A 16088-nucleotide genomic window follows, 5' to 3' on the forward strand; every position below is an offset into this window, starting at 1 on the left:
TATACGATTTTTAATTACTACGTACGTGCTTTTTGAATACATATTATCTATGAGCTATTAACTATTTTATTGATTTTTTTTCCCGAAATATATAATAAATATATCGAAATTTCCAGCTACCTGCAGAGCGTACCGCGTAGTTTTCATTGTGCATATATGTATATTTTTCAATTTCTTCTATGCATGTCATTTGAATAGCTAGCCAATGTAATAGGGCGCGCTCCTTTATAAAACATTAAAAGTTTTCCGAGTTAAACGCGTAGACAGATAAGCTTTCTTTATTCTCACAAATATGGGCCAATAGAGCAGTTGTCTATACGATGTGATAAGTTTTTTGCATGAGCCTGCTTCATGAATAAAAATACCAATATACAATAATGAAATTCAACAAAAAGAAGCCACTCGTCAAAATAGTCTGATTGTGCGACGACGGTCTGTTCTGATCGTCAGTTGCATAGGTGGATCATTGAAATAATAACGTCCTGCTAGACTGCTAGGATAGGTCCGGTGCACGCCTCGGGAGACCGAATGAAAGCCGACTTGAGTCGTTTAACGTCTAATTACGTTCGCACAGGTGTTTCAGGGCCTCGATAGGGCAGAGGGCAACTCCCTTTTTATGCGCAGCATAAAGACCTAGTCCAAGAGCCGCAACGCCGATTAAGCGGAGGAAGCATGGCACCGATGGGAGATAAGTCTCGTACAATGTGTTACTGAAGTCCTGGATCGGGATAAACTAAAACGAACACATAAAAACCAATAAAATAAATAAGACAATGCATGGTAAACTACAAGTTTACCGATACAATATAAATAATAAACGCAGATAGACGGCAAAAATTCATTTGAATAATGAAGATGCCAACTAAGCTTGCAACGAATATCGAGTATCAGCTTGGATGCATGCAGGTACCAGTCTAGCCTATAATTTCATTGCTAGAATAACCCCTAACGGCTGTTGAGACGGTCACAAACGTGACGGAAAGCCTTTGAAACGGCCTAATCGCGAACGACGCGATACGTACGTGATTGAGCGGCTCTTTAGCATCCATGATAGTTTGATCAATTCGTCCGAGCTGATAAAGCGCTTCCTTAGCGGCCCGTTCACCACTGGCGATAGCTCCATTAATATAGCCCGACCATTCCCAGGCTGTTTCAGTACCCGCAAAGTGGACGCGACCGATCGAATCTCGAAGCGTTCTAAAAAATCATTTACGAGATAAATTTATTTTCAATATTAGAATATTCATGGTGATGAGCTAAAATGCCATTATTTCGATATGATCTTGCTATGTCTTTGTATTCGAGTGCAAGTCTATAGTAGTGCTTATTATTCTTCCCATAAGAAAGACATATAGACAGATAATACTAAATCTAGTTTCCTTGTCGATGCCCTTCACAGCACTAACGCGGTTAATAAAACTACGAAGTAAATTTTGTCGGAAAGATAAAAGTTTGTCTGTAACTGTAAAGTTGCAATGGAAGCTAGTTGTTTTGTTGCGAAGTTCGTTCAATGATTGCTAGAGTACCCCAGTTTCAGCATACGAAAATACAACCAGCGTCCGTAACATCACCGCACCCTATCCTCGAACGTACCCTCGGAAGGTCGTCAGAACGCCAGGCGGGAGCATGCAAGAATAGCATCCGCCTGTGTATTCCTCACCCATCCAGTTGTGTTCTAAATAATGCACCACCTGGAATCATTACCATACCGCGTCATTATCAGATAGTTTGTCGTATAGTCTTTTGTTGCCACAGCCGAAGCTCAGACATTATTTATTATTTTATTAGTTATTCTTAATATAGCTTGCTGAACGACTGACTCACTATACGTATATCTATATATGCATTGCGTGACAATTTTTCTCCTGTATACCCATTCATGGTACGAACATCATTGGCCTTATCCGTCTGGAAGGCGTGGTTGTACATCGCTTTTAGCATATCGCATCGCTGCTGCGGCGTAAGATGAAGGAGCTTTCGCGCACGGTCTGCCGGCATAAAACCGATTAGGGACGGATGTGAGCCATCGGGCTTCGTGTCGTCTATCGTATAGATAACGGGAGCATACGTCTCTGATGGAGTAGCGCCGATGGCGCCGCTATAGCCGAGGTCACGCCACCAAGCATCCTATAAATATTTAACCATAACCCAGGAACGATTCATATGTAAGCAAGCGTCACGTTGCTGGGTACAGTCCATGTACAGTTTGAAACTTGAAAACAGGATTAGTTTGTTGTTCATACATATTAAATATTTCGGATTTTACTTTCGATGCTAGACTAGTTGAGCACGAGCTAACCCCTTCCAGCACGAAGCGAGGCACCAGCGGATTCTGGCATTACCCCACGTGCCCCTACGTTTATACTACTACTACTACTACTACTGCACGATTACGGGAACTCGTTTTTAATATCGGTATGTACTGTTACCTTATAATAAACCTGGAGTTTCCATACAGATCCCATCGGCATACGTTGCGCTAGTTGAGTACGGAGCGGACCAAGACTAGGAGAGAAATGAATTTTCATCTGCATTGGAGGAGCTGTTGCCAGAATAATATGTGACCCCTCAAATTTTTCACCGTTTATACAGCGTACGACGACGCCGCCGTTCGAGTGTTCCACTGATACTACAGCATGATTTAATTTAACTCGTTCTAAAATATCATAGAGAACATAAAAGTGGCAACAATAGAACTAGATGTTGTATATCACACCTGACAAAAAAAGGTTCAAAACTCTTTCTATTTAGAGCATTGTTGCTTAACCATAATGAGTTGATACGTATCTTGCCGTAACGATCAATTTGTTAGTGATTCGGTTAAAATGGTCGTTTTAGTAGGACAAAAGGTACCTATGTACGCGGTTCATATTTGCTAGGGTAAACGTTGGAAGAATACTTGATCGAATAGACCAGCCACAGACCTCCAAGCGATTTGAACATTGACTCGCTGAGCTGTTGCATGCCACCCTTCATCTTCATTTCTTGACCTCCACCCTGAAATCAAGTTAAATCGTAACCGTTTACTCCCGCACCAACTGATTACAGTTTACTGTTGAAAACGTACGTAATTCTGTACTACGTGTGCTTCGTATAAGCAAATTGGGAGGATCGCATAAGTTTCGAGTAAGCTTTTTTCGACATAGACTATTTTCACGGACTAGCAGTACCTTAATAGAAACGATTCGCTTAACGCCACCACATTGTTTGATGTACCAAAGAAACCAAAGAAGGGAGGACTCGTAGGGCTCCGAGGTGACGTTGATCTGAATGAAGAACTCTGCAAATTCGCGACCCTCTCTAGAACGAGAGAACAGAATGAGAACAAGTCAAATGTAGCACAACTTCGAATGTTGTGGCACATGGGCGTGCTAACTGCAGTTGCTAACGATATTTAAATTTATTGTTTGCTTCATTTCCGGGAAATAAGAACTACCAGTCTCGAAATGATCATGTCTAGATTCGAAACTAGCAAAACGGCCAGTCTCGCTAAGGCCCGTGCAGACGTAAAATGTATTCGTATTTGGACGTGTTAAACTCTCATCCTGATTATCCTGCTTGCCCAATACTAACTTGGTCCAACACGTTTTGTTGACGAACTCCCTACATGTCATTTGGTCCCATTCCTCGGCATGAGGAGCGTTCCACGGGGCCTCCGCCGGAATTTCTTTGCCCATATCGTCTAAAGTTCGGAAAAAATTGTTGACGTCCATTTCGGCTAGTGGGTTCCAGAAGTGTGGGAAGTCGTCCGCCGGGTGCTGGTATCGCTTGCCCTGAATGAGCAATAGAGTTCAAGGTCTACTCTGAAGCTAAACTGTTTGTTCCACTGCTCTACATATTTGCTAAAAAGCGTTTTATAAAAATCGTTTACGCCACTTACCATTTTAGACTACTTAAGCCGGTGCTGACCTGGCTAGAGTTTTTCTGAAAATAACCAATCATAGGAAAGCATCTCCAAACGAAGTTTCGATTTTAATACCGGAAGCCATTACGTACATTGAGCAGAAAAACGAATCGATTCTCAACGTAGATGCGGTATAGTTTATCCTGCAAATTGAGCTCTTGCAGAGTTCTTAGTAAATAATTCTGTGTCGCTCCTACGTAAGCGCCCCCGATATCCACGTACCCGAATTCGACGCCCTGACAAGAAAATTCACTAATTAGAAAATAGAACAACAAGCTGATACATTTCATTGCGTATGTACACAAAGTAGCCGGGACAGAGCTATTGCTTTTAAGCACTGCTTAAGTAACTCTTGAAAGTAATCCCTAAATGTACTTACATCAGGAGTTCCTGCCCAGTTTATAGGGGGGCGGGTGTATGTGAGGACAGCGCTAAATGGTGCATATGAATAAGGGGGACACCTATTTTTTTAATTTTTCAGTAGACTAATTACGTAATGTTAGATTTTGCCCTATCGTCGAGGGTCGTGCTTGCCATACCATATGCGCGCTATATGTATTTACAGCTAAGTCGACAAGGCTATGTTGATTTTTTTGCAAAATAAGGCTTTATATTAACGCTAAAATAAACATGTGCCTGCTACCGAAATTTAGATAAATTGCTTCAGCAGTACAGTAATTATACCTATGTGGTAATTACAAAGACGTAGTAAAATTTATGTATGTACCATATATATCAGCGAGACTCTAAAAAAATGACTTATCTGAATGAAGAAATGTTGATATTTCAATTTCAAACTAAGCTGTAAAAGATAGTCACAATTTAAAATGTAATATAAACAGCACTAGCTTTCAATAAGATTTGCTAGTTTTTTTTTGTTTTTATAGTAGTACCTCTTTTGTGTGAGTCCGGCCACCGACGCGATCACGTGCTTCAAGCACGATTACTTCCTGGCCACGTTTGATACATTCCCGAGCGGCTGACAAGCCTAAAACAAAGTACGAAATACAGGCATGTCAAAAATTAGAAAATGGTTGTTATGTGAGAAGTAAGCGAAGAAGACATTTTTTGTCCAACTTGAATCCGAGACACAGAGCGACCTAGGTCCACTGTGCTCTTCGTATAAGTTACTCTAGTCTTTAGCTTATTTTCAGCCTTCCCTCGACGTGCCTGTTAACTTAGCGTCGCCAAATGTCCTTTTGTCTGCTAGTTCTACGTTCTATTCTATCCTAGTTATAGTTAGTTATAGTTGTTCACGCACCAATCGTTGAAGGACAGCAGACATGTACAACATAAATTGGTGTCGAGCCAATCGTATTTGGTCTCATTATTGATTCAGGTGTACTCGTGTGTTTTCAAGCAACGCACAAAAGAAACTTTTACAAACAGGAAGTAAACACCGAAGAGAGTACATAATAAAATTGCGTTTGAGCATTTTTGTTTGTGCTAGATAAATTGACATTTATTTATGAAACGGTATTAGTCTGAAATAGAAAATAAGCCCATAGGTTGCGATAATGTTTGCCCGGCTTAGACTTATTTTCATTCTCCGATTAAAACGTCTTTCTATGAATGTTATAGGAGAATCAATATAAAGAGAAGAGTGCAAACTTTTCATGTCATGACTTTCACGTTCTTTTAGACCATAGTGTAAAGATAACACGATGAAAAATGATTGTACGCTATATAAAATAGATCACTATTATATATTAATCTGTACTTAGCTTCAACTTTCGGAAACCACCTGCGGCCCTCACTTTATTAGAATCTTATGTTTTCTTTTTTTGCATACTTCGAAATTTCCTGCGAGCTAAAAACCTCGGAACGCCGATAATGCAATAGACAGTGATGCCGTTGTGCCATGGAAAGGATAAAATTTTTATACAATAGCAAACGCAACCTTGTCCACTCGTTGTTCAGACGTAATTGCCGTCCTATCGCGACAGCTAAATCCCTTCCTTTCGGCAAAAAGCAAACAAACTATATTGGAAAGGGCAAATATCTCTCGGCCATTTTGACAATTAAAGAGGTCCAGGCAACAGAAGATCTATTCAACGAAAACTGCTTCACTGCCAAGCGAGTCTTTTTTCCTTTTTAATTTTGAAAATGCTTTTGCCCTAGCCTGCGTTACACTGGATAGGACGGCTAATGGCCTTCGTAGACCTGCTGTAACATGTAGTTAGTGCTGAAATCACTTCCCCAATACATAAAAAACGCTGTACGTATTTGCTTAATCACTACAGGCCTCGGCAAAAAAAGTTTTCTCGAATGTGTCAAACACACGATATTTGATTAGACGTAAGATATCATTTCAATTTAGACCTGTACACGGGTTCAAAATTCGTTAACAACATTCCGCCGCCTGTCATCAGTAAAACATTACTTTGTTACACATAGAGATAACACTGCCCCTTTATCAGCGCAGTCAAATGGCTACGGACGACCATCAGCACTCTCATAGCAGTCGGTAGCCAATCGTTCAATAGCTATATTACCCGCAGAAGAATTGTGGATAACCATATAAGTGCGAAATTATAGAGCTGATTTTATGTGCCGACGTCAGTTTCAGCTAAATACTTACCAATCCATATATAAAGGTATATTTTTTTTTTCATCTATTAACCAGCGTTGACCTGGCAGTCTGTTTGTAGTTTCGTGAGCTGTGTTATACTGGCAAATAGCAACATTAGCATACATCTGGGTTTTGTATAAACGAACTTCTTTTTCAGTTTGGCTTGCTTTTTAAGGGACCAAGGACCGATGGTGGAAACGTTGGCGGCCGTTGCGGATGTTATTTGATGGTAGATAAACTAGTAACGCTGGCGTCCCTTACCTTTTTTACGTCGTCGGGTTGGCTTAGTGCTGGCTAAATTTGCTGCTGGAGCAGAAGTAAAGCGGTTTCTGCTATCGGACGTTATCACATTTAACGAAAAAAGGATCCTTCCAGTTTGACATTAAATCAATTGGCATCGGATGCGTAATCGAATTTTACGCTGATTTCTTTAATAATCGATAGACAACTTCTGATTTTTCTATTACACCACGTAGATTAAGCTAGCGAATTTGAACTGATAGAATGGAATAGGTCGCCGTATAACCTTGTAGGTACAATTCAAATGAGATATATTTACCATGTATGCTCGGTCTTAATGAGCTCGGGCAAGATGGACGTCAAATCTAGATCGCTTACGGCCAGCTAAATCGAACTTTATATACTGGATCAACAAAGGTGCGAACGTGAGAAACACGATTCAAGATGCCGAATCGAATCGTAAGGACGGTCGACCTTGATTTACTTGCAGTCGTTCTTCGCTACTGACATGGACGGTGACGGCTGGAAGCCTTCCATTGAAAATTTCTAGAAGCGAACTAAATGACTTTCAAAACACGTCAAGCGTAATGGAGGTAAGAATATGTACACCACGATAGCTACACTCGCAACGGCAAACGTTGTCTCTGTGTTGAATCGAGAGAAATTTTGGCTGTGCCATAAAGTTCCCGCAAATTAAGCTGCATACTTTGGGGGGGTTTTTTACGGTGTACACGAAACGGTACACTAAAAATAGCATTGCTTTCTTGTATACACGCTGCGGCTTTTTCGGGTGACCATAATACCAACGCGACATTAACTATTGCATACGTTGATATTGTCTCCAGTGCGGCGGTTCGGAAAAAATAATGCCACCTGCGCTTATCAGCGACGTTGATAACGTTCAGTAGTACTGTAAATTATATTATATAACTGTTTTAGTAGTTTCATTGATTTGCATTAACGCAGTATTCGATGGGTATTATTACACCTTGTTCTTGGGGTTTTAACATATATAGTCGCGTTTTTTGGGGGGTACTTTAAGCTACTTGTTTGTGTTTCTATAAGTATGATAAACATGAGGCGGTCGCGGCGTTTGTTCGACAAACGTTTTCACTTTCTACCGCTGCCTGTTTTCATGTCATTTCTACGTAGCCTCTAGTGCGAAGGCTTTGAAGATCTATTTGAATTCAGTGCTTAGTTTAGCCAAGGTGAATTTTGGAAGGAGAATAGGTGCTTGCTGCGAGTGTGGTACATAACAAGCTATCGCGTGTAGCATATTTGAAACAAGTCTTTAACAAGAACAATAGGCTGGCAGAAATGACGAGTCTGAAGATATACATTTGCGCATTGTCCTTCTTAGCCTTTTCCGTAGATATGGTCAGGGTGCACATTTTAATGTAGTTCGTACTGGGGGCTCTAAATCCTATTCTGATGCCACCAATATAGTGGGACAGATTTCGTAGATACGATCCATCTCGCTCGAGCTTTAGGTGTTACTGCAACAGATTTCAGAATCTCTGATAGACTAATCTGTACAATATTTTGTTTCACACTTTCGAAAAACAGGTAGCTTAATATGCCAAATGTTCCTATTTACCTATTCTGTGTAATCTATAGCATTAATGTGTCCGATTTGTTGGCTGTGTATGTTGTAAGTACTTTACATCAATTTGAACTTTATAGAAGAACTACATAAAACAATACACATGATACATACGTAGTCCATAGGGAAAAGTTGGCATGGCGAACGCTTTCTAATTAAAACCACTTGTTCTAAAAGCAAACAAGTAAAAATGAGACAACAGTTGTTAACATGGGCGTTAACATAAACACATGCTAGGCTTTTTCAAATTTCTGCCGGGAAACCTGTATGAGTTCTATCGCGTAAATTATACAGTGACTCGTTGTCAATTTGTGTCTACAGAGGCGATAAGTCCAGATTACCGACTCAGATCACTCCTTCTCCATCGTACCGCCACTAGACGATAATAGTAATACTCGATAAAGCCGGAAAATAGCGTTTTGCAATCACCTCAACGATACTGATCCCTGACCAGGCCGACTCTGTGTAGTGCGCTTACTGAAACATGCCGTACTTAACTATCTGTCATATTGAGAGTAAAAATAGCACTGGGTTTGAAGGGGGGGGGGGGGCGAGAAGGCCGAGCTTGCGGTATGATGTACCTGATATCTCCATTCGAATCCTCCGTATTGCTTGGCCTTTGAGAGCCTGTTGACGGTAGAAGTAATCGGCTGGCTTAAATTTGTTAGTGCGGGTGACAGATAGGCCGTAATCAATACGTTACTATAAAGATATGTATGTACATTGTCTTATGACCATAAATATTTTGTTATATCTATATTAAAAAAACTACGCGTTGGTTATTACTGCTCAGGTACAACAGCAATCGGATTAATTGAACTTCTTGTTGAAAAAACCAAATGATTCTATGACGTGAATCTAGGACCAAGTCGAATTTTCCAGTCCTATCGATTTGTGGAGATAAACTTAAGCCTGATTAGTTTTTAACAATATGCCGTCTCCAGGCATGGCTCTGGAAGCAGCAGCGTTAGGTGAACACACGCCATTGTAACAATTTTTCGTCTTAAAGCAATATATGTAACGATCAAAAATGAATCATTTCCCAAATTTCTAATTAGAAAAGTTACGTGACCCCTTGAAGCTGGAAAAGAATATAACCAACGTTCCATCTAATCAGCAAACGAAGGCTGCGATTAATTGAAGACCTTGCGAGAAAAGCAGTGTCGTTTACTGCAGACTGAAATCATAGGTAATCGAAAACGGTATAGGAAAACTCAGCAGACCATTTGCCCACATAACTGGTCCATGTAGACTAGATGAAGTAGAAGGGGATTCTAAAAGAAACGCGCTAGTCAGGAAACCCTTGTGAAATTGCTAACCTTGTAAAATTTCAAAAGCCGCCATGATCCTAAGCTATTTGCGACATTCGAATTTTCCACTAGATGAATTAAAATCGAATATGAGGTAGGCTGCATATGCTCAATAAGATCAAATCGACCTAGCACCTCAAGGTAGCGCCCAAGAAGATACCGATACGTTCGGTTTCGTGTGCTACTAGATATAGATGTTTGTTTAAGCCGACGTACTTGGTGTTGTTATTTGCTCGAAGTGATTGTTCCCTCCCTCTTGTGCCGAATGCGTGAACGCTAACTTCGAAGCTTCGCTGGTCCGAGTCTGTTAAAGAGCGTGTACCCGCGACAGGCGTCTCTCAGTACTTTATCTCTAGCGTTTTTCCTAAGAAAACTGAGTTCTACTTTACGCCAACGTGTGTCTTTTATGTGAAACAATGCTAAATACAACTGGACGGGCGTCGAAGCAATTTGAATAAAATATTGGTAATTTTTTTAGTAATAGTTAATTATTTTCTGTCATGCTAAAATTAGCGTAGTTCAATTACCTAAACAGATTCGATCCTTTCTAAAAATCTGTCTCGCTGGCTACGCCACAACTACGCCAGGATAACTGTATCCCCATCGAGGTAGACGAGTATCAGCGTCCCTACCGCATCTAACGTCTGACGCCTAATCGACTGATCAATGAAGTTTAGGCCTTTTCAACTTTACCTTTTGAGTCGGCAGACGGCTCCATATCCATAGGATAGATGATAGAGGATAGACCGTGTCCATTAGAAAGGGGCCGTAATGGTGTTATTTTGTGTCGCATCGCTCAGCCCAGTTGTGAAGAGGGCAATTAATCTACGTGGGGCTAGGTACAGGGGATGAACTAGGCCAATAGTAGAAAATAGCTTCAAGTAGAAGGTTTAATTCATGGGTGAAACTAGTGAATAAAATAGATCATGTCTATTAGATGCGTCACATAAGTCATTCTGTTGAATGAATACGTATACTTCTAAACCTGAACTCACTTTATTCAATTTAGAATAGCAGTTATATTATTGCTTTGACGATTATTAATGATTAACAGTGAATAATAACGTTTCCATCTGAAAGATCTTCCCCACAGTGTCTCTGATGGCCCGTCGGATCCAGCAGTAGACACTCGGATCCAGCGGCGTTTTTATTTCGAAACCTTAATGGAAGGTGAGTTTATGGGATTCTGCTGTCAGACCGATTCGCGGTACCTTCTTACAGGCCAATAGCATCGTGTTTCGGCTGAGGCTTTTCTCGAGAACACTTGAAATCGAATTGCCAATTATGCTACGTCAACTGCTAAACCCCACCCGCATAGAGCCTAGTACCTTGGAACAGAGCTGATTTCTGCAGGTTTCCACGACCTGGCAGTAGGTTAAAGGCGGGATCCAGATTGTTTGATGCTTCCGATAGAGCTTCGTATGTGGGCGGCTCTTACAGCTATTCTCGATAAAAGATGGTTCTCGACAAACACGTACCTCAATGAACTGAAGTTCATATTTTGATGCTTTATACGAAAGCAACAAGAAGTAACGTCTACCAGCTGCTAAGGGATTTTGAAGAAAAATAAGAGCAAATCCTGTATTAAATAAGTTCTTTTAATTGGGCAAGTCCGTTTGGAAAGGAATTATCTATTTATTGTCAAGCAGCCAGTCAGGGCAATTTAGCTCAGCTCAGGTACATGTATTTTAACATGATGATGATGATGATGAATAAAACACATTTTAATTGTACAAATAAATATAGGAAATGTCAGATGTAGTGGAATTTATTACATTTTGGAAATTGCCGGCTAAAATAGCTCAGTGAAAACCTTCTTAATAGTACATCTCATCGAATATTGACCAAATATCACATAAGTTTGATTTAATCATCAATATTTTATACATTATCCGTATATCACAAGAACCTGCTCGCCGTTGTGTCATTGTTTTTGTACAAAAGTCATGACCTGTATATCAATCAATGGCTTCAGGCCAATTTATTTTTTATGACCTAACCTTTACTCAGTACACGTTTCGCTGTACTTACCACTTACTCCAGCTCCCACAACAATCACAGGACTATCCTGGGACATTTTGTCTGGTTTGTACTTCCTGTACTATAACGTTTCCTTCCACACCACAGATTCGTAAACAAGCTGAAAGATACGCTTGTTCCAGCCTTCCTACTCAAATTTCCTGCACGACGTCGCTGGTATTATTGAAGAACTCTTTCTCTTGTAGCTTCGCCGAAACAGCGAACCACGACTGAAGATATCGCTCGACGCGTTGTCGGCGTCGCCGCCGCTTGACGTTTAACGCACGTCTGTTACATTGCCAAAGCGAGCCGTTATTGTCACACCGCCAATTGCCGTTCGGTGAGCGGGTCAGCCAGTGTCTTTCTTTGCCGCGGCTGCCCGGTGATGACAAGCCAGCGGGCTGCAGCCTTCGAAGTAGTGAGTTGCCTTCATATAGTAAACCTTCCCCTTACAGGAGACTTCCTGCTCTCGCCTGCAATTTAGTAACAGAGGCAGCGGTGGCTAAGAAGAAAGGCACACAGACAAGGCCTTCACTGTGTGATATTCTAGATTACAGCAGACAGGTGGCTGCCGAGGGGGCTGATGTATAGTTGCAAATTGCACCGACTCCGCGCTGTGCGGAAAGCTGTGTACATTCTTCAGCGACTTTTTGTTTTTCGTACTGTTTTGACAACTACGTTATGATTACTCGTAAGGATCTCGTTCTTTACAGTGGCAATTAGATCAACAGTTGGTTGGATTAGGCTCCAGATTCCTCCAGTAACGAACTTCTACCGTGGCAGCGCTTCTGTGCAGCTGCGGTAACAAACAGCTGAGCTTTCATTCAAAAACCAAGCTATTATGCGGAGCGCAACGTAGGCCCGCTAGCCGTCGTACACAGTAAATGAACGGCAGGCGATACCCGACGAGCGTCGCGGTGTCGTCTCTGAAATGCGACAAGCTTCGCAGCTTGTCGATTAGTCTATGGGTAGACCACACAGCTGCAAAGAGACGGTATGGTAAAAGACAAGCGCTACGTCCGCCGACGTAGTCCGCGACCGTGATAACGGGTGGCAGTAGCGACGACGACGACGACGACGACGACATCAGTGGTGGCGGAATCGGCAAGTCTGCTGCAGTGGAAAGGTTCTTTTGACCACTCGTTGGGAAAGGGCTTATGGCCTCGCTGGCTCGTAGCTCAGAGCACTCACTCGATGCTATGAGATGTTATGGAGCAAGCCTTTATTCGTAGAACTACCGATAGAAGTGATAGCACCATGTACTTCCTCGCAGTGAAGGCATCTTTTCGTAATTGTGCTGCTGGCAGTAAGCAGTACGAATCGAACAGCTGTAAGAGCAGAGATAAGCGAGCGGCAGCAGGCGTGTGCATGTTAAATATAGTAGAGCATTGTAAAGACCCCATGGTCTACAAAGGCTGACAATAGGGCAATGCACAGTAAAGCAGCAACAACAGTAGCAACAGCATGAAACCAGAGCGAAGCACTGGGCGTTGGCCAATAGCTGGGTCTTCGCGACGTTGCAAGATAGGCTGAAGTTTGCTGAATGACCTGAAGGCCCGATAGGTCGGATCGAAAGTTAAGAGCTAAGCGAATTACTTATCCCGGACATTGGAAAAAGAACCTGGGGGAGGCCAGGCTGGTGGAAACACACTAACGACCGCAGCCATCACTGTCATGATCAATATGCTGATGCTGGTAACAAAGATGCACCCCACGTCTGATCCAGATTACGCTCGTCAACGGAGTGACAGCAAAACAAGTAAAAATGAGGGGGTAAAAAACCTAGCGATCTGAAAATGGAAGGAAGTGGACAAGGGAGTATCAGCAAGTTGGGAGCGGCTGTCGACGTAGTTAATTACCTGGCAACGGATGAGTGGACGTGCTTACTGGAGTAACGAGGATGAAACGGAAAGAGGAAGTCACAAAGGGAAAGAGAGAGAGTGTCTGAGAACTCTAATTCTTTACTGTGTTAGGCAGAGAAAAACGCTGGCAAAAAACTGAATATGACAGCTGTAGTACAGCTGTGGTATGTAAATGAATGAAGTGGAGGGCAGGTGTATAGGCACATGGGCCTACAGAAGAACTGGCTAAAGAGAAAGACGAATGATTGAGGAGGAAAATGAATTATGGAACTTAGTTGGAACTATGGGGAAAACTGGAACTGGACAAGGTAGTAGGGAAATCGGAGCTATCGCTGAGTGGAAAAAGATACGAAATAATAGATTTTGTAGTATGTATGACTAATCGACAGTACTAGCAGTATCTGCTATCAAAAGATACTAGGGAAAAAAAGCAATCGAAATGCAGCAGGACAATGGAGAAGGGCAATAAAAGGCCATAGAAGACGAATGTCATCGACGAAGTGTATGGTAAGCTGAAGAAATTATTTAAAAAACACACAGCTAGATATGGGAGCGATAAGAATAGTAAAAACTAAATGACGGAATATCTCCAGAAAGGTTCCACAAACAGGATGGATGATAACAGCACGAAAAAATCTGTGAAGCACCTTGCGTGACCTCTGGGTCGTGCTATATATTTGACATACGGCAGCACGTACATCGTTCGAAAAGTATCGAAAGTTTTGCTCGGACTAGTTTCACACCTTCACTTATCTAAACCCCGGTAACTTCCTTTGAAATAGACCCTTGCCATATTCGATGCGCGTGTACGACTATTTTTATGAAACAAGCTCGAATCTTTAGTGCGATAATAAACCTCGCTTTTTTCTGTTTCGTCTCGCAACATAATCCTTTCTGGCGTCGTCCAACTGCGGAAAGATAAAAACTACAAAGTGTTAGTGACGATTAACAGAAGCGTTGAGGCTGCGCCGGCATCTAGGTTTGTGCAAAAATCATGATGCTAATAGCGACTTATTAATCGATACGCTATCATTATGGTGAATTTTGGCAGCCCATTTTTCCTGGGTTCAGGCAAACTTTGACAGACAGCAATATTGAAATCTGATTAAAAGTTCTCGGTGATTTTTGAGTCAACGCAGAACCAGTTAATTGATTGCATCAGTTCCCTATAATTGGACCAAATAGTGAGAACAGACTTGATCTGGATCTTGCAACTGCATAAGAGTTCAGTCTGAGCTCGTCTTTGAAGCAATTCTGGAGCCGGCGTTCTACTCTCAGACCTATGTTTTGTTAACTGCAATTAAATGGCGGACAAAACCCGGCTAATGTTTGACTCCGCTAAGATTCGCTTGGGACAGTCCTTGTCGAGTCTTCGTTTGATTTGAAATTCAGGTACTTCGCTATAATAATTGGTGAGGACCCTGTCACCTTCAAATGATTTCGATGGGTCGACGTAATTTACGTGAGATGTCTAATTTTTTTACGAGCTGTTAGAGAGTGATTCAACAACATTCTAGCATGAGCTATTCTGCTTTCTCCACGTGTTAATCCAAAATCGCCTAGAACGAGGGTCGTCTTTCTAAGGCTTTCTTGTATACGCTGAATCTGTTGGTACCACATGCAGTTAGTTGGCATTGATTGATAGCCAAGATGCAAAAAGCACTGACATTATTTAGAGCACTTGATTTCGTTGGGACAGAGAACAGTATACTTATATTAATTTACTTCTCTATTTTGATTTTCCGGTAAAATCAAATACAACTGCAATTACCTCCTCTCAAAGTAAAGGTTACACGTTCGAATACTTTTAAATATAGAGACAATGTAGACGTAGGCGAATCCGGAACGTGAAGACCGGTCACTGCCAACCCTTATCCAACAAGGATAGGGTGTTTGATTAACACTTTTTTTTTGAACCAGCACTGCAGATCGCTGATGATTACTTAATGGAACAAATGTGATTTTCATCATTTTAACTACTATAAAGAAAGTGCAATTATTGAAATGTGTGGTGCAATGGCTGTTCGCTTTAATATGTATGAATATGGCAAGTTATTACACACAATGCAAATATCTGATTTAATCCTCTTCCGTTCATGAAGAGACATAGACGATTCAAGATGTAGCATGGTAGTTATCGTTACTTATATCTATTCGAGGGCAACCACAAGTTGATTTGAAGTGAACTTCAATAATTTTCGTACTTTTGTGATGAAACATAGATTCGCACTGGAACTAAGAAGGGATCTCAAGGTATCAGAACTGCATATAGAAGTTGCTTGCTAAATCAGAATATCGAAGCGCGTCGTAGCCCAGGTTATCAGGGCTGAGATGCCCAAAACATCTAAAAACAAAGATCGAAAGCGGTGCACAATGCAATAACAGCAGCTGATTATTCCAACTACGCCCATATAAAAAAAATATATATATAAAAAAACGGTTCCCCAAATGCGTCAAAAAATGGTAAAGTGCGAAATCACTCTGCCCATAACAACTCACCGACAGAGTATTAAAAACCAGTCATTTTCAGCTAGACGTAAAGCTTTGGCAGCTGTATACAAGAAATTGGCTAAACAAT

The 16088-nt window shown here is 41.4% G+C and overlaps 1 protein-coding gene across 2 annotated transcripts; it reads right to left on the reverse strand.

Annotated features, from left to right (window-relative positions):
* Nucleotides 1-251: 251 nt before the first annotated feature.
* Nucleotides 252-12533, reverse strand: LOC111260788 (amine oxidase [flavin-containing]). 2 transcript variants are annotated; one of them, XM_022833790.2, is made up of 11 exons: nt 11661-12533; nt 4798-4892; nt 3997-4140; nt 3574-3773; nt 3171-3300; nt 2925-2997; nt 2430-2656; nt 1891-2127; nt 1594-1691; nt 1023-1197; nt 252-733 (listed from the first exon to the last, which is right to left on the reverse strand). In XM_022833790.2, the coding sequence occupies exons 1-11, from the start codon at nt 11704-11706 to the stop codon at nt 557-559; spliced, it is 1602 nt and encodes a 533-aa protein (XP_022689525.1). In that variant the 5' UTR covers nt 11707-12533; the 3' UTR covers nt 252-556. The 2 variants fall into 2 exon arrangements, with proteins under 2 accessions (XP_022689525.1, XP_022689526.1); XM_022833791.2 differs by lacking the exons at nt 3997-4140; nt 4798-4892; nt 11661-12533 and adding an exon at nt 3881-3899.
* Between the last annotated feature and the right edge of the window lie 3555 nt (nt 12534-16088).

Source organism: Varroa jacobsoni, unplaced genomic scaffold (genome assembly GCF_002532875.2).
Source record: "Varroa jacobsoni isolate VJ856 unplaced genomic scaffold, vjacob_1.0 scaffold_478, whole genome shotgun sequence".
Lineage (NCBI taxonomy): Eukaryota > Metazoa > Arthropoda > Arachnida > Mesostigmata > Varroidae > Varroa > Varroa jacobsoni.